General features: G+C 32.8%; 2 protein-coding genes across 3 annotated transcripts; one reads left to right on the top strand and one right to left on the bottom strand.

Annotated features, from left to right (window-relative positions):
• Positions 1–350: 350 nt before the first annotated feature.
• On the top strand, positions 351–3,574 carry LOC133184588 (uncharacterized). The gene is made up of 5 exons (XM_061319673.1): positions 351–476; positions 1,067–1,102; positions 1,293–1,439; positions 2,073–2,227; positions 3,106–3,574. The coding sequence occupies exons 1-5, from the start codon at positions 386–388 to the stop codon at positions 3,211–3,213; spliced, it is 537 nt and encodes a 178-aa protein (XP_061175657.1). The 5' UTR covers positions 351–385; the 3' UTR covers positions 3,214–3,574.
• A 1,872-nt stretch (positions 3,575–5,446) lies between these two features.
• LOC133184123 (MICAL-like protein 2) lies at positions 5,447–22,768 on the bottom strand. Of its 2 annotated transcripts, XM_061318988.1 has the most exons (13): positions 22,623–22,768; positions 22,185–22,396; positions 20,804–20,852; positions 20,548–20,689; positions 19,537–19,640; positions 17,092–19,041; positions 16,282–16,396; positions 11,701–11,800; positions 11,376–11,449; positions 10,829–10,943; positions 10,032–10,078; positions 9,765–9,786; positions 7,196–7,218 (listed from the first exon to the last, which is right to left on the bottom strand). In XM_061318988.1, coding segments are annotated over exons 2-13 (2,865 nt in total). In that variant the 5' UTR covers positions 22,331–22,396; positions 22,623–22,768; the 3' UTR covers positions 7,196–7,217. The 2 variants fall into 2 exon arrangements, with proteins under 2 accessions (XP_061174971.1, XP_061174972.1); XM_061318987.1 differs by lacking the exon at positions 9,765–9,786 and having other exon boundaries at positions 5,447–7,218.
• Between the last annotated feature and the right edge of the window lie 714 nt (positions 22,769–23,482).

Genomic DNA, 23,482 nt, shown 5'->3' with positions numbered 1-23,482 from the left:
TTAAACCTATAAAATGTATTTTTCTTGGTAATAAACAATATTAATAAAATGCCTGTAATATTTAATAGAGAAGTCCTTGAAGCAAAAATTGCTTAATTATCGTGTCTAATGAAAATTCTCAGAAGGACTGGGGTAGGGGGCATCATCCATTCGTCAGGTGCCTGTGGTATTTTTTGTGTAATTAGCAAAACCCCGGTTTTCCGATTACATGGCCCTATTCGGATTCCATAGTTTTCAATTTCGAAATTCCAAATTCCCAAATGGGTAGCACGTGACCTGTGTACACATTGCCTACCGCGCACACTCTAGTTTGTACACGTGTATTTCCGGTGGTATAGTAAACAACAACAATAACTTGAATAAGCCAGGCATTACAACAAGTACCATGCTTAAAAAAGTCTTTTTATCTCTGTTTTTTGTCAGTTTGGTGGCAGCAAAGACAGGAAAGAATTCCAAAGATTCAAAGCTTACACCGGGTAAGTAAGAAACCTCGTAACTTGAAAATGCTTAACATGCAGGATTTAATAACACAAGAACCCAAAAGTTATTCAACAGGTTGAGATCAATCGTCCAAATGGGATATAATAACCTGTCTGGGATATAATATCTCAAATGGGATATAAATTTACTGTGCAAAAAATTAAATTTTGGCTTTAAATATCATAAATCTGCATCAAATTTACATAAAATAGGAATAACTTTTTTCTGCAACCCTACAGTTCTTTAAGTTGATCCCCAAGAAGTTTAGGAACTTCCAAGGGATCATTCTCCTAAACAGTGGGCATACAGAAAAACTTGTTAACCAAAAGTTATTCCTTTAATTATAAGTATCTTAATTGATACGGATTTATATTTATAACCAAAATGAAAATTTTTCTTTTTTGGCACTGTAAATTTATATATATCCCATTTGGGATATCATATCCCGAATGGGGCTATTATATCCCACTTGGGGTATTGGTCCGAACCTGCATGTTCAATATTAGTTTCTGTATTTTGATTCATTTCAACAAGAAAATTAAAGTCACACAGCATGATCAATTATAAGATTTTTCTTTTTTTGTAGCTGGTCTTTGTGCGGGATGTCAGGCCACCGTGAAAGGTACATGTTGACTATGTATTACAATTACTGCGTAGATCTTCAACAAATATATTCTTTAATTTAACTTCGGGTTAAAAATTTTTGTTTGCACAAAATTGAATATCTTAAATGAGCTTTTTTAAAGTTACCATACTATAATACTGAATGCTGATATTAAGATTAAAATGTGAGCTTTATGATTGACTTATAGAATTGTCCAGGACTTTGAAGCATACAACAAATGACCCAATCAACAAACGAGTTCCAGTATTGATGTCAACTGTCTGTCAGAAGGAAAACTTTAAGCACTATGATATTACACCATCAGTCATCGAGGAAGCCTGCAAATTAATAATGAGTATGTACATGTTTTAGGAAGGTGGTACATAACTTAATTGACAAGTGATGTCTGATATCACCATGTAGTGTACGTTATTAAAAATGTGGTACATGTAGCCAGACTAAAATATTCTATATCAGGTGAAACTGTGTGGAAATGGTCTTGCATTGCACCATTATAATGTACATTTTTGCTTCAAAAAATGTCACTTCAAAAGGCTTTTATATATATATATATATATATATATATATATATATATATATATATATATATATATATATATATATAGATCATTTTCCTGTGTAAAACTGGCCAACATAAGTGAGATATTAAAAACATTTTTTTTTAATTGAGACTTCGTAATTTGTTTGTCTAGATTTAGAATTATAATCTCCAAATGACCCTCTCCATAGTTACTCTGCATGAAATAGATTTTCATTTTAGAAAACATTCGTAAAAAGTGTGTTTTACGTAGCAGTATATGAACAGAAGAATTTTTTCAAGACAAAATCCAGGATTTGTACATCTTAAGCTTAAAAGATAGCCCTAAGAAATCTTTAATTTTTAAGTGAACCATACGATATCCTATGACTATTTATAAATTAAAAAATTTCTTTAGAATTTGAAACAGAAAGTATGGTTGTTTTGTAGAAAACAATGGAACAGCTATAGAGTCTACCTTAATTAACTACTACAATGCCAAAAGTCGCAAAGACCACTCTTACCTAGATATAGTTCAAACAATCTGTAACGAGGTGACCAACTCCTGTCCTGGCGGAGCAGTCAACACTGAGGAGGTCCCTAAAGTGAGTATTTCCCCTTTAAAAATTCTTACTTACCCAAGAAATACCTGTAAGTGTCTACTGGAATCTAAGGAGAGAAGATGCACCTTCTCATGATGAAATTATTTATGACTTGAGGTTGTTTAATCAATTTGAAGTAAAGAAGATTTTGAATGCATATTACTTTTGAAAATTCCTTTCCATATTTTACAGAAGAGTCTTTTTTTTATTGGAGATACTAGCTGTGCTGTAATTACCAAAACAACATTTCTAAGGCATAAATTTAGAAATTTCCCTAAATTTTGGCAAAAAAAAAAACTCCATCAGTTTTGGTTGGTGAACTGGTTTAGTAGTTTACGTTTAGTGTGTTTACGTGAAAAAACCCTCCTTTTAGATTTTCAAGATACATGTACCAAAAAGCAATATATGGTGACAAATTTTGTATTCATTCTTGCAGTTTATCTCTTATTTTGGGCAAGTAAGGTAAATGTAGGTCAAGCTAAGTTAATATTTTCCATTAAGCCTGTAAAAATACTAGGGATGGCAGTTTCTAATTGGCTAACCTGACAGTCGGTCGGAACAATGGCAAACTTTTAGAAAATTTGTAATCAGTTAATTGAAAAAATTAAAATAAGCTTACATGTAAATTTGAATGGAATTTCCCTAAAATCCAATATAAAAAGAAAAGAAAGGCCTCTGAATGCTGACAAGTTTCTGTTTTCACATATCTGTTTAAGCTGATTTAGAGGTAATCAAGGCTCGCTAGATTAAAAGGTGTGTTCCCATTTTGCCTTAAATGTGAAATACAGGTAAGAAAAGGTAAAATAAGTACTTAGGCAAAATGGGAATTTTGTAGCAAAGGAGTAACGTAGCTATAATTTAATCAATTATCTGATTTGTAGCAAGGAGGAATTGTATATAACAGAGAGACAGATGATTTTGATATCATACCAGGAAGTAATGTTAAGATGATAAAGCCCACCAAACAGACAACACACGAGGAACTGTAGAATTCCAGCGGCCAAACACATTCCTAAGTGTGATAATACTTCTATCTGTGATACTATATAAAACATGACGTAAAAGAATATATACATTGTAGCAATACATTAAATCCTTTTTGTAACATGCATTTAATTAGACATATTTTACAATATAAATTCCTATTAGTTTGCATAATATCCTTTTCATGTGTGTTTTAATTTTCTACTCTTTATTTTTCTTCATATTTTATGATATCTATGTAGTAGTGACCATGTTCATTATGAAAACACCAATTAACCCTGTTCACAGGGCTTTGCTGTAATCATGTTTTACTGTTGCATATCATCTCTTCTGTGATACACAATTCTGCAATATATTTTTTGATTTTTGTTTACAATTTTCGTAGAATAAATTAAATAGAAGTCTACAAAGGATTATTTGTTATTTATGATAAAATGTGAATGGATGAACATGTGTATGTTCTAAAATGGAAAACTGATCACCAATACTTCCATGTGGATATAGAAGTTTTCATACTCGTATTTCTCTTTATTATTCTTCATTTTAAATGTGTGAAAGATACTTGCTTATGTTAAGAGGGTCTAGATTTAACATTTTTTCATGTTGGCAAGCAATTAGGAATAATTGTCTTCTCATTTAATTGTTATCTGCAACCATTTAATGCCAATTTAAAGGTTGGAAAACGAGTTTTACCAGTAAAATGGATTAGATCAGCATTAATGGTCACAAATAACAAATGTAAAACTAAGTTATTTCCGTTCGAATGCAATTTATTCATTTTCTTTGTTTATATATCACTTTGTTGAGTTTTTTAAACATGAAATATGTAGCAAAGTGTTGCATTTTGGTGTTGTTCTATTCCAAACCTTTCCCCCTCATTAATGCTCATTTAACTCATGCTCAATTAGAGCTTAGCCAATCAAAATGCGTTTTACAAAATAGTTGTATTAGAATTATGGTGCTTAACAAGGCCTACCAGACTTGGTTCAGATGCTGAATCTTGCTAACATTTACCAGATGACTAAACAGAAATATTTTTGGGGCAAGTCCATTCCCAGGTGAAACTTGCTTAAATTTTGCATCTAGGGATGCACACTACAAGAACACAGATTAAGTGCGAGACCTTGGATTTGCTTATAGATAACATTCATTGAGATGAGCTATGTAATCTTTGAAATTTGATGCAATAAAGGTTATAGCAGGCAAAAACAACTATCGTTAACTAAGGTCAACCAGAGGCCCATGGGCTACAACGCTCACCTTAGTAACTTTGGCCCTGCTGTTCTTCACCAGATTTTCCCCCATGTAATACCTATTGTGGCTCCAACAAAGCCCGGGGGACATGACTTGAACAAATTAGAATCTACACTATCCCAGGATGCTTCCACATAAGTTTCAGCTTTTCTGGCCCACTGGTTCTTGAGAAAAAGATTTTTAAAGATTTTTCCTATATATTTCAATGTAAAAATTTGATTCCCTTTTGTGGCCCCGCCATACCCCCGCGGGTCATGATTTGAACAATTTAGAATCTACACTACCAAAGGATGCTTCCACAAAAGTTTCAGCTTTTCTGGCCAACTGGTTCTTGAGAAGATTTTTTAATGACCCCACCCTAGTTTTGTCTTCTCTAGATTATCTCCCCTTGTAAGGGGGCTTGGTCCTTCAATTTAACAATTTAAACTCCTCCTCACCCAAGGGTGCTTTGTACCAACTTTGCTTAAAATTGGCCCAGTGGTTCTTGAGAAGAAGTTGAAAATGTGAAAAGTTTACAGACGGACGGAAAGATAGACGGACAGATGATGGATGGGTGATCATAAGAGCTCATTTGAGCTTTCAGATCAGGTGAGCTAATAAAGCTTGAACTGTAAGTCCAATGCAGCATCAGATTATTAATATATCAGTATCAGAAGAGCTTCCATAAATACTGTACCGGTATTTGCAAGTTTGGTTTGGATACATGTTCCACTTCTGACTAGCTGGGTACATGTACAAAGCTAACTGCTTTTATTAAAATTGGATCTACAGAAATAAATAGATGAATAGGCATGAAGAGAGCTGCACATAATAATTGAGGTACTAGCATACAGTGTACTATACCCTACCCCTCAAAGGGGGATATAATTTCATGATTTGAACATCAGTCCTTGAGGCCACAAATGACATGTATATACAGGTACATGTATATATATATATATATATATATATATATATATATATATATATAATAATGGCACCAAAAACAGTCTTTTTTTATTGAAACTTAAAGCTCAGGATAAAATACAAAACATTGCATAGCATATAAAATTTGTTCTTTGCTGGCTAGCGTGTGGATATTTTTACAATAAAACAGTCATCAAACATTAGTACAGCTACACTTGAACCACTACATGAAGTAACTGGTTATATAATACTCAGACTCGAAGGAAAACAATATCTCTGTTAAAATATCTACATGTATCTGCATGTTAAAAAACAGAAAATCAAAAAAAAAAAAGATTCCCAGTCTCTTTGAGATAACATCTGCTTCACTGCACAGAACAACTGGAAACAACTTGCATACATAGATATCTGCATGATTCATATAATGTGGTCGAAATGTGAGTTGAAACTGACCAGCAGTTTCTTCTCTCAATGAATGTTGTGCTGACAGGAACATATTTTTATCAAGTTTATTTGTTGACTAGTTTAACAATTTAGCACCTACGTTATCCTACTAGCACACATCATATCAAGTTACTGTCTACTATGTACACAAAATATGAATGGCTGTGAAAATCCTTGGGAAGTATAATAATGCTCAGATTCAAAAAATATTCACTTGCAACATTCAAATACTTTTTCTTTCATAAATCTATTTTGATGAGAAAATATTGTCAATGCAAATAATTTTGGGCAATGTAGAAATGGAATGTTAGAATATAAACAGTTTCTTATAGAATAGTTTCAAATAAAATATACTGAAATATTTAAATGTACATATATATCAAAACATTTTTTCACCCTCAACACATTTCACAGCCTTTAGGCTATAGCATGTTTAACAGTATAAAAGTTTCAGAGAATGATCTACATTTCAAATACATACTTAATTTGAATAATATATATAAATTTTCAACATATATTATTTCACAATAAACATGTTGTTTGCAATTTATAGGAAAATAAAATGACTTTAAGTGGAATGTATTGTCTAATAAACTTAACTATGTCAAAAACAGATTTATAATTTGTACTGGCTCTAGCCTGGCAATAATTTGTTAATAATCACGCAGTAGATACATGTATATGTTCTAAGGAAGCTAAACTACATCATAAAAATTAAAACAAGGAAGGGATTTTTATCTGGTGACTCAAGTAGAATTTGGCTTGCAGTTTAAAAACATTTAAACATGGAATGTGTGCATAATTGTGCTTGGATTTGTTTTTATAAAGAGAAATCTTTGTTATATTTTTTTAAAACAATAAATCTCATATTTAAAATACTTGTATCAACATCCATCTAAATATACAATGTTTACTAAGATGTAACAGAAACATGGAATGCTAATGTTAGTTTCATCACATCACCATACGACTGAGAGATAACTAACAGAAATTTATATATAAATCTATGATATCACATTCACTCAAAGATATGATGTAAAAACTGTTCTGATTTCTTTCTCAAAAATCCATGACTTCACCAGCTCGCACTCACTGTCTGACCTTACAAATCCTCTGATGGTAAAAGAATAAAGTGTTATTCTCAATTTTTTTCACATTCAGTTACCGGGTATTAATTCTATCAAAAGTCAAAATAAGTTAACATACAACAACGATGCCCGTCAGCTGTTACCTAAGGACTGATCTTATACAACTGTCTACATGGTCAATGAGTTATTCCACTTCTTTCTTATTTTTCTTCTCTTTTTTGTGTTTCTTCTTCTTTTTCTTTTCTGCTTTCTTTTCTTCCTTAGTTTTTTCCCTGACCTCCTCTGTGGAATTTTCTGGTGGTGTTTTCTTACAGAACTCTGAAGTATATCAAGAACAGTTAAAGACATTTGATAACACATCCTTACCCCCTAAAATCTGTTATCTTAACTATCAGTTGATATCTTCATCAGAATGATAAAATAAAATGCTTATTGAAATCATTTTATGTTACAATTAAAGACCACTAGCTGTTTTCTTCAGTTCATAAATTTGTGATACATAATAACCACTGTCTTTTACATAAGAAATGCACATGAAGTTTGATATATGATATACTGCAGGCAGACACAATACTAAGCTATACAAATTCATGAGGTAAACCCTTTTTACAATCCTTATTATATAAGTCCAATACTAATTTCTAATGTAAACTTAAATATGATTACATAACTTTTTATTGAACAAAAATTATTAAACTATACTTGCAGATGGCAAGTAATTAATTTAAATTTAGAATATTTAACCTAAAAGTAATTTTATTAAATAAATTTAAATTGAAATTTGCATATTAACCAATGGATGTAAATTAAAGGAAGACTGATTTTTTTTTTTCTCATTACAATACATTTTCAGCACATATGTCACTACTTGTATAAATTGATGACTTCACATCAGGCTTGGGGCGAATTACATTATAAAGTAATGCATTACATTACCATTACTTCAAGAATTTGGGCATTTAATTACCATTACCATTACTCTAATTTCTTAAGTAATGCATTACATTACCATTACTTTAGCAAAGTAATGCATTACAATTACCATTACCTTTGGGGTTTTTCAAAAATAGAAATACAAAACGTGCAACTATTTTCATTAACATGCACCCATTCAAAACTTAACTTGAATGTTAATTCAAATTTGATTTCAAGTACTTGTTTTTATTACACTGTAAATAACTTACATATTTTTTTTATTATTCATAAGAAGTTCGAACTTTTCAATTGCCAATAAGATAAAAACGTAAAGTATGCACTTTTTTGTGCAACTATATTGATGTCATAAAGCAATTTAGTTCTGGGGCACTTTGACCCCTCCCAAAAACTATCTAAATTAATAAGAAATAGATCGTTTCGATCTGGTATTTTATGAAAAAAAATTAATGCATAGACAAACTTTTAAAAAGGGTTGGACAGTATGTACATTTTGCTCTGCTAAAAGTAGAATGCCTGTCTTCTATTCCTTTTGGTACAATGGATTTGTCATGGTCAGCTCAAAGTAAACCAGCTCAATTAATTAATGTTTCATAAACACAGCCAGGGAAAGGGACTGGTTTTGGGTTCTCAAAACAATACTTTGTTTTAATTGTTACCCAACCCTAGTGGCATTGTGTGTTTTGATGACACTATTCAAAAGGTGGCAATTATCAGTTTACAATGTACATTAATTAGTGTATCTCATCCCAGAATTATTTTGTTAAAGGAATTTTTTAAAACTCTTTTAAATATTCTTTGAAATTAAATGTTATCTAAAATAGATATGAAAATTTAATGTATGGTAATTGTACTTTCAACAGAATATAAAGTGTATTTAAATAGATACAGAGAGTTTATTTAGATAGGTTAACCTTTTTTCATTCATTTCTATCATTTAAAAAATCATTTAATCTAAACAATAGTTGTCATGTCAATTCTTATTTTTTCAAAATAGGCATATACAAAATAATGCTTTGTAATGCTATGTAATGCCAGCATTACTCTGGATTTGAGAAAGTAATGCATTACAATTACATGTAATGCAATTTTTTGGGCATTACACATTACTAGCATTACTTTGAGTTCAAGTAATGCATTGCAATGCATTACCATTACATTTAGCATTACCCCAAGCCTGCTTCACATACACCAAACCCTACAATAAGCACACGTCACTATACTATTGAAAGTAACATTCATCAAACAAACAAATGCAACTTGTCACCACCAAACAAATGCAATGTCACCAAAAAAACAAAGCTTCACTGTTAATCAACCTTTCTTGTGAAAAATCCTTTTAACCTCTAAAATTCTTTTTGCAGTATATAATGATGCTTGCATGCACTTAACAACTTAAGGTTCACTGACCCTCTGATAAGAAAGATAACTCTCACTGGGATTCATGACAATGATTCAATAAAAAATGCTAAGTTAAAAGACAATTTCTGTCAAATTTCGCACTTCAAGGTATGCTGAAATTGTTTGCATCTGAATTATGATTCGGATCTCATTTGGAAAATCATGATCATTAAAGAAAGATTTTATATGAGTGTTCAAAGGGATGACGAACCTGAAAGTTTTGTTCTTGAGTGAGTCTTATATTCCTACGCTAAACTATGGAACCCCACAGTTGACCCCATCCTGACCTCAGGTGAACTTCAAACTATATTTTATTTTTCTCAAGATTTTCCCCCTTTAATATATTTTATTTTAAAAAATTGGATGCACTTTCTGGGCACCGTCCTCCTCCCAACTTAACATTGAGGGTAGGTGAACACAAAACTAGCTGGTGCAAAGTTATTTTTAGTGAGTTGGTTTGTAAACATAATAAATAGTACTGTATTAATTAATGCAGATATACTGGATAAACAGGGGTAAACAAAATTTACCAATTCTTTGCTTTCAAAAATCCTAAAACAATGTGTACACAGTTACTGCATGACTTAATGAATATATGCATAAAAGCCCATGGTAAGTTCATGAAAATCTTTGCAATTTTTCTTCTACTAAAAAGAAAATTTAAGTTATGAGTAAAAGCAAGTGCAAAACTAGAAATTTCAAATGTAGTACGCTATCAGCACTGAAGTTTTAGTATTAGAAGCAAATGAAATCCAAACTTTTCATCTATCAAGCTGAGCATTTTTTGAAGAACTCACCTTTTTTGGCTAAAATTTCTGCAATATCACGGTCCTCTTCCTCATATCTGTAATTAAACAGATCTAATTGTCAAACATTATCCTTCAGCTAAAATTGAAAAATACTAGGAATGGCAATTTGTGGCCGGTTAACTGGTTACTCAGTCAGAACGATGGTAATCAGATACAAAAACTGTAATCTATTCTGCATTGGGATTGTCATCACTAAAAAATACATAGATACAGTATGTTGGTAAAGTCTTTTTTTCCTAGAACTTTGAGTACATCTGCCATTGTCCTGAAGCAGTAACATTAATCTTGAACATACTGGAGATCTACTGGTATATATTATACATGTAATTTTTTTGCCTTGGACCAAAATAACACTCTGAGAAATCACACATATTTGCTATCTAAGTCCTAATCACTTTTATGTATTCTAACCTCAGTCTTGAATCGTCCGATATCTATGTAAGTTTTTTCTCTATCCCATTGGGTTCAAGATAACAAGGTTTGACTGTACAGTGTATTTCCATACTTAGAGTTTTGGTCCTTAACCCAACTAATATTTGTAGACAATCGGTAACAAACCTTGCCATTTTTGGTGACCAAAGTAACAGTTGTATATAAACAAACAAATATAAAATATATTAACACTGACCTACAGTCATGTGCATAAAAATAAAATCATTTTGTTTATAGAGTAGCTTAGCATGAACTTGATTCAGTATCAAACAACACCCGATGAACATTGCACAGTGATAAGTGATCTTGTCCAGTCGTTACCCAGCTCCCTGACCAGCCAATCTGAGCAGTACCTGATGCGGTCCTCGTCCTGACAGTCCACTATCAGACTTCTCTGGTTGACCACGTCCACCAGTTGCTGGAGGAGTAACTCCTCCTGCTCTTTGTCCTCCTCCGTTTTTCTGTCCTCTGTTAAAACAATAACACACTACTTACTAACTATCAAAGATCACTCCAAAACTTCTCAAGTAAAGGAAGTTAAACATATTGATCATTAAACTGTCATGAGCTTATCAATTGAAAAGGAGGAAGTGCAGCTAAGCAATGATATTATAATTTAATATAAATATGTAGCAAACATTTATCAATACATGCCATCCTGCCATGACAAAAATAAATTGAAATTTTTGTTTTTTTTTCTTTTAATTCAGAGAGTAATAAATAAACAGATGTTGGTCTAATCACAGAATGTCATTTTTGCTCTCAAAATTATATTCACTGGAAATTCTGATAAAGCATTATAACTTCGTGATTCAGAAACCCTGAATTAATCAGGATACATGTGTAGGTGAACATGGATAGCATTTTCAACAGCAGAGGCACAATGACAGAAACTCTTACCTTCTTTAGTGAGGAGTTCTCGAAGCTCCCTGTCAATTCTATGCTGTTGATCCTCAAGTTCTTGTGCTCTAGATCTACAATAACACAATATCAGACATTTATTTCATGTACTTCACTGTGTATCACACTATGTTACACAGAAATTGTGTCCAAACTACAATTATTTTGCTTTCTTATGGAGGATCAAATCATTAGTCTGTAGGTGCATGGTGAGTAAAACAAAATAACTTAACCCCAGAATATTCTTATAGCCTCATTAGCATACAATTACAGAAATCAGTTAATTAATCATAGTTATTACCATTCACCACAATGGTCTACTTACACATAAATAAGATCAGCCTCTGTTCGGACGAGTTCGTTCTTGTCGTTGACGAGATTGAACCATTCTATCATCAGCCCTTCATCCTCTTCCTCACTGTGATCTACAAGTATAAATGATACATGTGAACAGTATGAAAGAGGGCCCAAAACAACAGGACTTAACGCAGTTAGAATCTCCTCCAGTGTATATATGTGATTAAAAAAAATACAAAATATGTGATTAACTTGCTTTTGTAACACACTCGTGCTACTTATAATTATGCTATTATATAGAGTGATTGGCTAGTCTTCATAGCAGTATAATGTTACAATTGTGGCAAATATATTTGATAAAAATCACCATGATTTAGATTAGTCAAGGATCGCTTGGATGTGTATATGATGTCTGCCAAATGTATACCTGAAATACTGAATTTCTTTCCAAATATTCTTTTCTTCATAGAAGTGTCCAAATCATATTGATTGATGGAGAATCATCAATGAATTATCAATAAAACATAATCCCATAAGCTTAGGATTTTCTATGGATTAACATTATTAAGAGCACATGTACCATAAACTTCCTAGTTAATGACTGTAGATGCATATACTGATACATATTGAATTAATGAACAATAAAAATACATAGTCAATATACAGTAGACCAACTATTATTTGCAATTCATCATTTTGAAAGCTTTTCATGACTATTATTTTTTTTTGCAACTGCAGAAACATTCTACCTGGTAAATAAATACATTTACTATGATATTAAATGGTTTGCAACTAGAAACATTCACGATTTAAAAGACGGTCACCAAACTATCATACAAATAAAAGTTGGTTTACAGTAGTTTTTTGACATAACACAAAGTTGGTGATACAGTAGTTTTTTACCATAATTTGAAATCTTCCACTGAAAATGTATATCAAAAGCTAGTGCAAATGAAATGTATCCTTCCTTAAATAATTAGTGAACAGAGATACAGTACCAACCAGACCCAACCTGACACCTAAGCAGTCCCAGAAAGCAGTCCCCGGGACTGCTTTGGGACTGCTCTGGGACTGCTGTGGGACTGCTGTGGGACTGCTCTGGGACTGCTCTAGAAAGCAGACCCAGCAGTCCCAGCAGTCCCTGGGACTGCTTTCTGGGACTGCTTTGTTCACTCATGCATGAAAAAGGTTCTGAGTGACATGATAGCTCCGCCCCTTGTGTATTCTGAATTTGCAGGCTCCCTGTTGTTGTTTTGTTTACTTTCAGCAGAGAGGTGTTTAAGATAAAGAATTAAAAAAAAACCCAAGGATTTCTTAGAAATTTTTTAATAAGTAGAGATAGATTTACATGTAATTACTAAATGTCTTCAGGGGCTGTAAAGTTACACAATTGTAGTGTAGAATTAATTTTAAAAAATGAAAGTAGTTAAAAAGGGAAGAAAGTAGTTAAAAAGGGAAGTCAGGAGATGACTTTTATTCCTTAAATTAAACTTTAATACAGGTGTCTGAAAAAAAATATATCTAGGCCTATTTAATTAATTAATGCTAATTAAAACTTCAATACAGGTGTTTTTTTTTTTTAAAATTTAGGCCTATTTAATTAATTAATGCTGTCAAATTATGTACTCAATTTTTGCATTAGCACTATTTAGAAAACAAACAAACTTGTCATTACAGTAAGATATTCAGAGGGACATACTGTACTGGATTTTTTTTAAATTGAAAAGGCTAAAACCATGCTAAAAAAGAGCAGGCTATTTTTTTTACCGCCCTCAAATAAAACCTAATAATTTTTTAAATGACAATGAAGTAAAATTATTCTACCATTCTTTAGTCATTTAAACAATGTGAACAATTATTGGGGGATTTATTTATGAATTTGTTTTTGATTTATAAACAAGTAATTAAAAGAGTAAATTTATTTAAAAAAAAAAAAAAATAAATAAACACTTGAAAATATTGGGAATTGTGACTTATTTCTTATTTGTTTTGTTTGTGTTTTCCTGGCCAAATAATAAAAAGCAATACAGATGTATAAAATGGTGTCAACACCTGAGGTTTCAATCGCCTTTGGGCAAGATTAGCAGAAAGTCAATGCATGTTATTTTGGGTATCAGTGTTACACATCACTGAACACGCTGGTCAACAATGACACTAATTTTAATCTATGCACTGCAAAAAATCTTTGTTTCAATAAATGTGTATAAATTTATTTCGGGATTAATTTATTTTGAACATAATCTGAGGGTTCCATTCCCGTGATTTACAGATGTACACTCGAACGTTTATATATAATAAGAGTGTTATTGTTTTCTGTTACATAGAGAATCTAACGATCATAATAAAATTGGCAAGTCAGTGAAAATAATCATAACTGAAATATAATACTCAGCAAAATTTAACAAAGAATTTTTCAAAAGCTCCAGTACTTAAGAAAAATGCATTCAGAGTATAGTACGGGAATCGGTCTTATTCTATTATTATAAGATTTATTTAAAGCTAGTTCTGATAGAAAATAAATAACTCAAGTTTAACTTTCTATAAAAAAATAAATAAATATGGAAACCAATATCAATCACAGTAAATTAAGAAATTGATTTATTTGGGTGAAAAATTAATATACCACATAACTGATTTTAAATATTTGGGTTATTAGTAGGTGTGAATGCCTTCTTTGTTCAATATTATTTGTTTCTATACGCCTAGTGTTATTTTTTAACAGTTCAGAAATAACTGTTGCATGAGAATTGTAAACATTTGTTGACACTGCTCAGAAAGAAATGCATCATCAATTTCAACTGCCTTTTATAGTTACATTGTTTATTGGTAATCTCATTTCTGAGTAAGCTCCGCCCATTAAATTAATTAACCCCGCCCACTGGGACTGCTGGGACTGCTTTCTGGGACCGCTGGGACTGCTTTCTGGGACCGTAAGCTCCGCCCATTAAATTAATTAACCCCGCCCACTGGGACTGCTGGGACTGCTTTCTGGGACCGCTGGGACTGCTTTCTGGGACCGCTGGGACTGCTGGGACCGCTCTGGGACTGCTCTGGGACTGCTTTAGCAGTCCCAGAGCAGTCCCAGAAAGCAGTCCCCAGGACTGCTCTGGGACTGCTTTGTGTCAGGTTGGGTCTGGTTGGTACTGTAACGTCTACAGTAAATGTTAATATACTGAAATGATATTTACCACATTCAACCATCCAAAGCCACTATTCCAAACAGAGAAAATTTCTCTGTCATAAGGATATAGAAAAAGTAATGACATAAAATGATACACAAAGTCCATTAAAATACAAATGTATACTTGAAACTAGTGCTGAATGCGAACATGATTAATACTGAGACAATATTCCAATTTTTGAATGTACCATTGAAACTTCTGCAATACACCTATATGCACACACCCAGTCCAATATATAATGTTTTATTTTTACATTATGGTCATTCAGTCAGCTCCATTGCTCCCCCCCCCCCCCCCCCTTGAAAATAACTTTCTCACATATAGATATTTTCTGACATTGAAAATAATCTTGCTTTTTTAATACAAGTATCTTTCTTTATTTAAAGTATTATTACACTGTAAAAGAAATAATGTATTATATATTTCATTATTTACAAATAATTGGTCCATTGAAAAAAAAAAAGCAAGAAAATGTCTCAACTTAAACAGGAAGAAAGAACAGGGATTAAAAAAAAAATCTCTACTGGTGGCCTATGGGATAATGTGCAATTCCTTACCAAGGGAAGTAACTCAGTACATGTGCTAGTAGATGCAATATCCTTTCTCTATAACTCAATGGACCTATATAGTATGTTCAATAACCTATAGTGACCCGAAAAGCAAAAATAACATCCTCACTGACAGATTTTGCCACAAAAAATCATTTGATTTTGAAAGATGTCACTCATTAAAAATTCAGTTTTTGTACCATATATTGCATGCAAATGTGAACTTGACCAATTTATATTACCATAAAATTGAACATATGATCCATAATGGATGATAAAGTCTTAAACTACCAGTACCTAAATAAGGTAACTTTGTTAAACAGCACACCTAAATAGTGCAATTCAAATTGATTAAATGTCATTTTTCACACCAGGGTTAGTCACATAGTTTACATTACAGTGTAAGTGACATTTCTCAAAACCAAAGGACAAAAAACATGCACTTGTATCCAAATGTGTTGTGTCATTGAATCACTTTACCCTAGAAATTTTCTATCCATAGTGGCTGGATTCTGGATTTGGGACCGCATGGATCTGAAATTGTTAGATGGGAAAGCAAAGGATGAGGGTTAATAAAATATGAATGTGACCAAGCAGAAAAGCACTATGGCCAATTGCACTGAAATAAAAAGGCAAGAACATGTTACATGTAGGAATAGCCCTCGGAATGAAGGTGTATTTCAGAAGCTAAATACTGTCACCAGTGGTAAAACCAACACATGCATGTGTAATAATAGATACAGATGTGTTTATCATGTCCAACCTCTTGGGTACTTGTGCAATTATAAAATATGTAGATATACAGGTTTCTAGAGCAGAGGATATTTACTGGAAATACCCCTAACACAGCTGTGATAGACAGCAATAAGAAATAGTAACCCTTTCTAATGGACTCCTCCAGACTTCTGCCTCTGATCTCTAGGTCAGTAAGGCGACTGTCAATTTCAGCCAGCTGATGTTGAATTTCTTTGGGTGACAATCTCTTCATATCTCCCTACAATATTTCAAAAACCAGTCATCCAAGCATTCTCTAAGTTCAAACAAAGGCACAAATTATTAGAATATTACAATTCTAATACTACAATCTATATAAATTAGATAATTATTAAAACAACTTAAAATCAATTTATAGTAGCTGTGGAAGTTTTACATGACATAATTCCAGTTGATTTTTGCAAATCTAATCTCAAATAGAAGATGGTAAATTGAAATAATGTGGTCAAGTTTGAAAAAATAATTCTCTTGAAGAAGGTATTGACTATGTATAAATCTTAATGGAATATCTCAGAAAGTATAAAATACCAAGAGTTCCCTTGCATATAACATTATACAGGTATTCTATTTCTAGTAAAAAATACATAGATATTTTTGTTACTGACACATATTGTTCATACAATAAAAAAAAAATTAAAAACAGGGTCATATGAAAAGCATGTTGAGGGTTAATAGAGTTAACAAATAATCCACAAAAAAAACTACAACTAATTAAGTGTTCTTACCAGCACAACTGATTTCAGAACCTCCATTTACATCTATCCAAAAGATCCATATTTTTTCAAGATTTGAATCTTTACATTATTTTTGCTTTCATTGAACAATTTTAAAAATAAACATATTTTCCTTTCATGTTTTAAACTATTCAAACTTGAGGGAAAATTTTAAGGAAAGGTATGTATGAAGAAAACTTACAAATGTTTTGATCTCTGTTCTGGGCATGGTTGGCCTCAATGGGGCTGGTGTTTTCTTGGTGGAGGCTAGTTTATGGGAGACAGCAGGAGAGAGTCCATGATGAGACTTGTGTAGTGATGTGGGGCTCATTGGGGGTGGACGAGGGGGTTTCTCTGTGACTTTCTTCTCCTTTTCATGGTCATGCAATTTAAATTCAAACTTTTTCCCGACAGATATTATCTTTTTCTCTGGCTCAGATACTTTTGGTTCATCCTTGGGTATCAATCCTGGAGTAATGAGACGTTTTGTAACTTCGCTAACCTCTGTTTTGACTGAAGTTTCAGTAGTGCTATCTTTTGCCTTTTCTGGGTCCACATATCCCCCTTGTCGCGCTGCCTTTCTCTTCTCCGCTTCTATCTGCCATGCTGGTCTTTCATCTTTAACTTGCGTCACATCCATAGACACTACACTTCTTGAACTTTTTTCCTCTTTTTTGTTTGATAGCAAATCTGCAGATTTTGGTCTTTGTTTCTTTTTCTTACGTTCTTCCAAAGCTTTCTTCCATGCTGGTTCTTCATCACTGACAGTTAAGTCCTTCTTCACAGGCTTATCAGATTCTTTTTTGTTGCTGAAGAATGACTTTTTCTCTGACAGAATATCCACAGATTTGGCCTTATCAGCTCTGGTCTCTGTCTTTCCATTCACCTCTCTGGATACATGGCTTTTGACTTCCTTTCTTGTATCACTGCTTGCTTTATTACTTCTCCAATCTATATTTTTACTTTGCTCATCTTTAGCCTTTGGAGATGTCACATCTTCACTGGAATCCTTCCTACGACGAACATTTGCTAAGTTTTTCAATAAGCCACCCAAGACCTGAGGATCATGTGGTTCAGGACTCACTGGGCTCATTAACACAGCTACTGGCTCAGAGCTGCTACCTGTCCTTACATCACTTATATTAATGTCTTTAGGTTTTCTAACTGCATGAGATTCCTGTTTTGTATTACTACTAGAGAAAGGTGTGGATTCCTGATTTGTGGAAGATAACCCTTCCCATTTACCCTGACTACTCTGGTTGTCTTTCGCTAACAGTTCAGACAATCTATCTTGTTTGGGAGAGACTTCAGCACTGGATAATGGAGATTTCACAGAAGGCGGTGACAAAGATTTCTTCTCAGATACTGGAGATTCTTTTTTGGAGGTAACTGGCAAGTGAGGTGGATGATTTTTAGGTAAGGGAGGGGGTGAACCATCTTGATGAGACTTAGAACTTCGAGGAGATTCAGAGAGAGACGAAGGCTTGGATGGAGCAGAGTGTCTTGTTGAGGGTTCTGGCTTGGAATTGTCTGTGTCAATTTTAGATACAACGCATGCCTTTGGGGCAGCGGACACAATTTTGGATCTGAACTCAAATTTTGGAACAGAGGTACGTTTTTCTACTTCATTTTGATTTTTATCTGATGAATCAATTTTTCCTGTTGATGATATCACATTTCGAGCTTTAGGTACAGGTCTATTGGAGTTGGCTTCGACTCTCGATTTCACCTCATGATCGCCACTTAAGTCAGAAGTATCCATTTTTTCTTCTTGTCTGTGTGTAACTCCACTAGGACTTGATTTGTGTTCATCACTGTTATGAAGGGAGAAATTTAGGGATTTAGCTTTATTTGTTCTTGTATCATGTTTTTCTTTCAGTTCTTTTTTTGGCTCCTCTTTCTTGATTTGCTCATTTTTCTTAGCATCAGCGCGCCTTCTCCAGAAGTCCGGCTTCTCTGAATCGTGTGAACGACTTTGATCTGATTTCTCAGAGTCCGGTTTTTTGAGAATTTTTGCAGTAGGAGACAGTTCACTCTTACGAAAACAAGATCTATGATAAAGCTTCCCATTTTCAATATGTCTCTCCAGTAAAAACACTTTGTTCTTACAAATTCCACACTTATCCCCCATAGACACTTGTTTCTCTTTGGCCTGTAAAAAGAATTGTGTAAAGTGTTAAATAAACAATAGTATTATAAATCAGGGCTTATAAAAAAGATAGGTAATAAGAACATCATAATTGAAATTCTTAGATGTTGGCAATAAAGACCACCCAAGGTACCATGGCAGACTAAATTTCAACACAATTAATGTGATTCAGCTTAAGAATGTTTGCAGAGATGTAAACTAAGACTTCCTATGTGCATAGGTAATGGTTTTATTTATATACTTTTTTTTTCAATCTAAAAAACATAACTTACATTTTACATTAAAATGATTTGAATTTTTATCCCAAAATAATTGCAAGTCTTTCTATGTATTTTAGTCTGATAAATTTTTGAAATGATGTATTTCTTTAAAAAAATCATATTCCAAAAAGAATTTTGTCCTTGAAATGAACTTCAGTGTCAAAACAAAATTTAAAGAAAACAGAAAGCAACAGCACTGTAAATATATCAGAAGTCCCTGGGATTAATGGAGTCTTACCGGGGAGTCATTGACAGAGACCAGTGTTTGTCGCTTAGCTTCCGGACCTGATTTGTCTATTTCCTGATGCCTCTTTACGGACTTCTTCACTCCAGGTCCACCTACTACAAATTATAAGATTGCAAACAATCATTGATGTAATCATAAAATTCCCTAAACTTGAAACTCAAAGATTGCACAAAATCACTAATGTAGGAAATTTTTTCAACAGTTTAGATATTTGGATATATATGTGACAGACCAGACATTCTCAGACTTCAGCATGATTTATGACAGCGGACCCAGGATTGGAACCTGGGCCACCTGTACTCTAGTCAACACTTGTCAGGTGCTCTACCAACTGAGCTATTTAAGCAACAGTAATCAACCTTGCATGACCACCACATATCAATTAATCTTAGTGAAAATGACCAAAATTTCCTATGCTAAGCTGGTTCTGATGCAAAAAATATGAATATTTAACATTTAGGTACCACTTGTGTATGAGCATGTCATCTCATACTGGAAGTTTATCCTATTGACGAATTTGTACTCCTTAAAATTCCACCCATCTTAATCCAAAAAGTCATATTTATTTGGAATCTCAGAACATTGCTCATGTCTGATTGTTTAGAAGGCACTAATTTATGAAAAGTAAAACCTGAATCAAAGGTGGTAAGGAAATGGAAAATACTGATATGCATAATTTATTATGTGCATGTAGCAAACATAATTGTTACAACCCACTTGCCATAAATGCAACTTCAACGCTGTAGAAATCTGCTTATATAAGCATGATGAACAATATTGTAGTTCCTGTAACACCCATATTAATTATGCTGTGGATTGTTGTAATACTAACACATACTTATCATACGTACATTGTGGCTTTAAATATTGTGTATACTTAGACATAGCATATCAATTTATTTATGTGAATGGAATTGCAATGCTGTGACACAAATTAAATAAAATTAAATTGTGGCATGTTGTGAAAGAAACTGTAATGCTTCAACACACATATAAACTTACATTGTGGCTTGTTGTGAAAGTAATTGTAATACTGCGACACATAGGTCACCACACTCAGTTTGTCTGGAACTTTAATGGCCACCATATCTGGAGCATCCAGCAAGGCTGGAATACCTAGCTCTCTATCTGCCACATCAAATGCCTGATACAATAAAACCAGTAAATAAACCAAAAGCCAGACTATGAAATTCCACATGAACTCTATCTAATTAGTCAAATAATCAATTAATAAAACAGGAAATGTATATGTACAAACCAAGCTATTGTTTTCCAGGACATTTTCTTTGGCAAGAGCATCATAATCACTGAAATAAGCAATGAATGAAGTTAACAAACTGACAATGGCTGTATTATCTTTCCTCTTGTATCAATGGTAGGCTGTCAACAATATCAGTTTAATTTTACATGCTATTTCACATGTATAATCATGTTAACATTAACTGTCAATATTAAATGATCTATTTTACACCCAAATAAAGACTATATTTTCTCTGTAGCTTAATTTACTTTTATTGAATGGTATTCTATATATACATGTCTGCATAAAGATATGTTAATCAAGAGTGCAAATAACATAACAATTCATTATTGACCCAAAGTCAAGCCATACGCTTAAAAAAATAATCATGGAATAAAACACCAAAAACACAGCCAGAAATTCTGTGCCAACTTTCAGAAAATCTTTTGGCATGTCTGGCATGCAGTTAATTATACTAATTAAAACATTTGATGAGGAATGTGTGTGGGTTTTAAACAAACTGCATTATCAATGCAGACAATGAATGTTTTGTTCTTTTGGACATCCCACATATGGCATACTACTTGTATTGGATTCAATGTACTGCCATTGTCTGCTTCTGTCAATTAACAGTTCACCGATATTTAGATATCATATACCTACCTAAGTTCTGTGTTTTAGCTTAATTTTGATAATTACAAAGTTAATCACTATAATCAAAATATATATTAACATTTATAATTAATTCTCTTTTTGCCCCTCCCCCCCTTCAAAAAAAAGATGATTGCAAAAAGCAACAAAAAAAAAAAAAAAAAAAAAAAAAAAAAAAAACCAAAACATATACTGCAATGAATGTAATGCAGATTCAAGGCCGAAATCTTATCTATATATAGAAAAGCTGAAAAATATCCTATTTGTCAATCATCTGTGCAGTATTGTACAAAAAGATTTTCTGGCCTTGGTGAACACTGTATAAACCAGTGTTCACGGCTCCCCACAAAAATGCATGCTATGCAAATTAAATAACTGAGCAACTAACAACTGCATAATACACTTAAGAGATTATTTGGTGTTTTTAAAAACATGTTGAAGCAAAATACATATATAAACTATTTCAGCAGCAATATATTGTGAGAAAGACACTTATCTTAAAAAAAATATTTATATATACTTAGGGTCCTCTTGTAACATCATCACATAATCATTTAGTCAATGTAATATTAGCATTAGCTGGTAAGAATTACTCCTATTTAATATACAGTCTGGAGAAAATTAAAAAAAGTTATACATTACTTTAAGCTATTATTAATTTGATTAAAGCCTTAGGCAGTTTTTAATGACTGTAGCTAAACTCATTTCGAATGACACGTCTGAATTTTTTGCTGCTGTTTTAACTTACATGAGGTCCGGGCGGTACCGATGGATGATTGCACAGAAAGCCAGGCCACTCTTCCATGAGGATGTCATGTTGATGACTTCCACGTCGCGGTACCCGTCAGTCTGTTTCTTACACCAGAGTTGCAGGGCTTGCACCTTTGTTCCCATGTTGGGAGAACTTCATTAAAAACACTGTTATCTCACTCTACTTCCTTCTGTGGTGACAATCTTTTCCTACAAAGATAAAGCAGTATGAACTATCTTAACAAACACCCAGTAAGGATATTACTGGAAATTCCACTTAAAGTTCAATATAAACAAGTCTCAAAATGAAAGTGTAACCCACAGACATTCCCATATTTTCAATATCAAAATAATTACATGAAAGGAATTTTAAATTTGCCTAGTCATTTTTTACACAATTACTTGCACTCAAATTGTATGAATGATCATAACAAACCTCTAGAAATGCTTTGTAAGTAATTCCAAAAATTAGCTGAAGAGTTCATCTCAGGTAACTGCTACAGGTAGTTTAGGACAGGTGTTTTCACGCCAATTACATCACTAACATATTTTTATTAACATCCTAGTGAACAGTCACAATTTTTAGTAAAGTCGTGTGCACAGGAAACTGACTCCATTCAAACATGACACGTCATACTCTCAACTTTATTAAATACGTGAGTCCAACCCACCACATTTTTAAATGGTCAAACACGTCTGCCAAATTATTTCTTATCACGTGCCTCATACATTCATCTGTTGCCTTTGTGATGTCACCAAAACAAACAATAGTACACCGGTACATAAAGTGTACCTGTATATACAGAGAAGCAACCTGAATCTCTGTATATAGATTAAAACACGGAAATTTGCAAGGCTAATGGAGTACCCGTGAACTCTAATAAATTACATATATATATACATGTGCCATAAATGTTGCTTAATCTATTGAGTTTCCTTAACAAACTGTACCTGAATAGCATGATGAAGTGTTCAATACAATCTATGTACTCTCATTGAACCCAAGATTGTCAGATTATTGATTTAGGCTGGCTTGTACATTCACGTACATCATAAATATGTGTAACTTTCATGTCTGACTTCACAAAAACATTAGACATTTTATTTCCTCAGGCCTTCATGTTTCTAGAGTATACTTCATAAATAATGCAATCAAATGTATAGTAATAACTCTCCTCCAATCCATTAGTGTACTCTTTTTATGGCATGTTAAAATCATTTTTATTGTTTAATAGGTTCTAATTGGGTCTGTCTGTCTTTACAATCATTAAGATTTACAAGTCAGTAACCAGATCT

The sequence above is a fragment of the Saccostrea echinata genome, unplaced genomic scaffold (assembly GCF_033153115.1).
Source record: "Saccostrea echinata isolate AGI-Se365-2 ecotype Australia unplaced genomic scaffold, CSIRO_AGI_Sech_v1 ptg000010l, whole genome shotgun sequence".
NCBI classification, from domain to species: Eukaryota; Metazoa; Mollusca; class Bivalvia; order Ostreida; family Ostreidae; genus Saccostrea; species Saccostrea echinata.
Note: the sequence above shows the minus strand (reverse complement) of the source record. Positions and strands in the feature narration are given on the sequence as shown.

Excerpts from the sequence above, each read along its gene's own strand:
- LOC133184588 (XM_061319673.1), top strand. The coding sequence starts at position 386 with ATGCTTAAAAAAGTCTTTTTATCTCTGTTTTTTGTCAGTTTGGTGGCA. Across the intron at positions 1,103-1,292 it reads ATGTCAGGCCACCGTGAAAG|AATTGTCCAGGACTTTGAAG; the intron begins GTACATGTTGAC and ends ATTGACTTATAG. Across the intron at positions 2,228-3,105 it reads ACACTGAGGAGGTCCCTAAA|CAAGGAGGAATTGTATATAA; the intron begins GTGAGTATTTCC and ends TCTGATTTGTAG.
- LOC133184123 (XM_061318987.1), bottom strand. The coding sequence starts at position 22,330 with ATGGGAACAAAGGTGCAAGCCCTGCAACTCTGGTGTAAGAAACAGACT. Across the intron at positions 11,801-16,281 it reads GGAGGAGTCCATTAGAAAGG|ATCACAGTGAGGAAGAGGAT; the intron begins GTTACTATTTCT and ends TTATACTTGTAG. Across the intron at positions 10,079-10,828 it reads CAGGACGAGGACCGCATCAG|ATATGAGGAAGAGGACCGTG; the intron begins GTACTGCTCAGA and ends GTTTAATTACAG.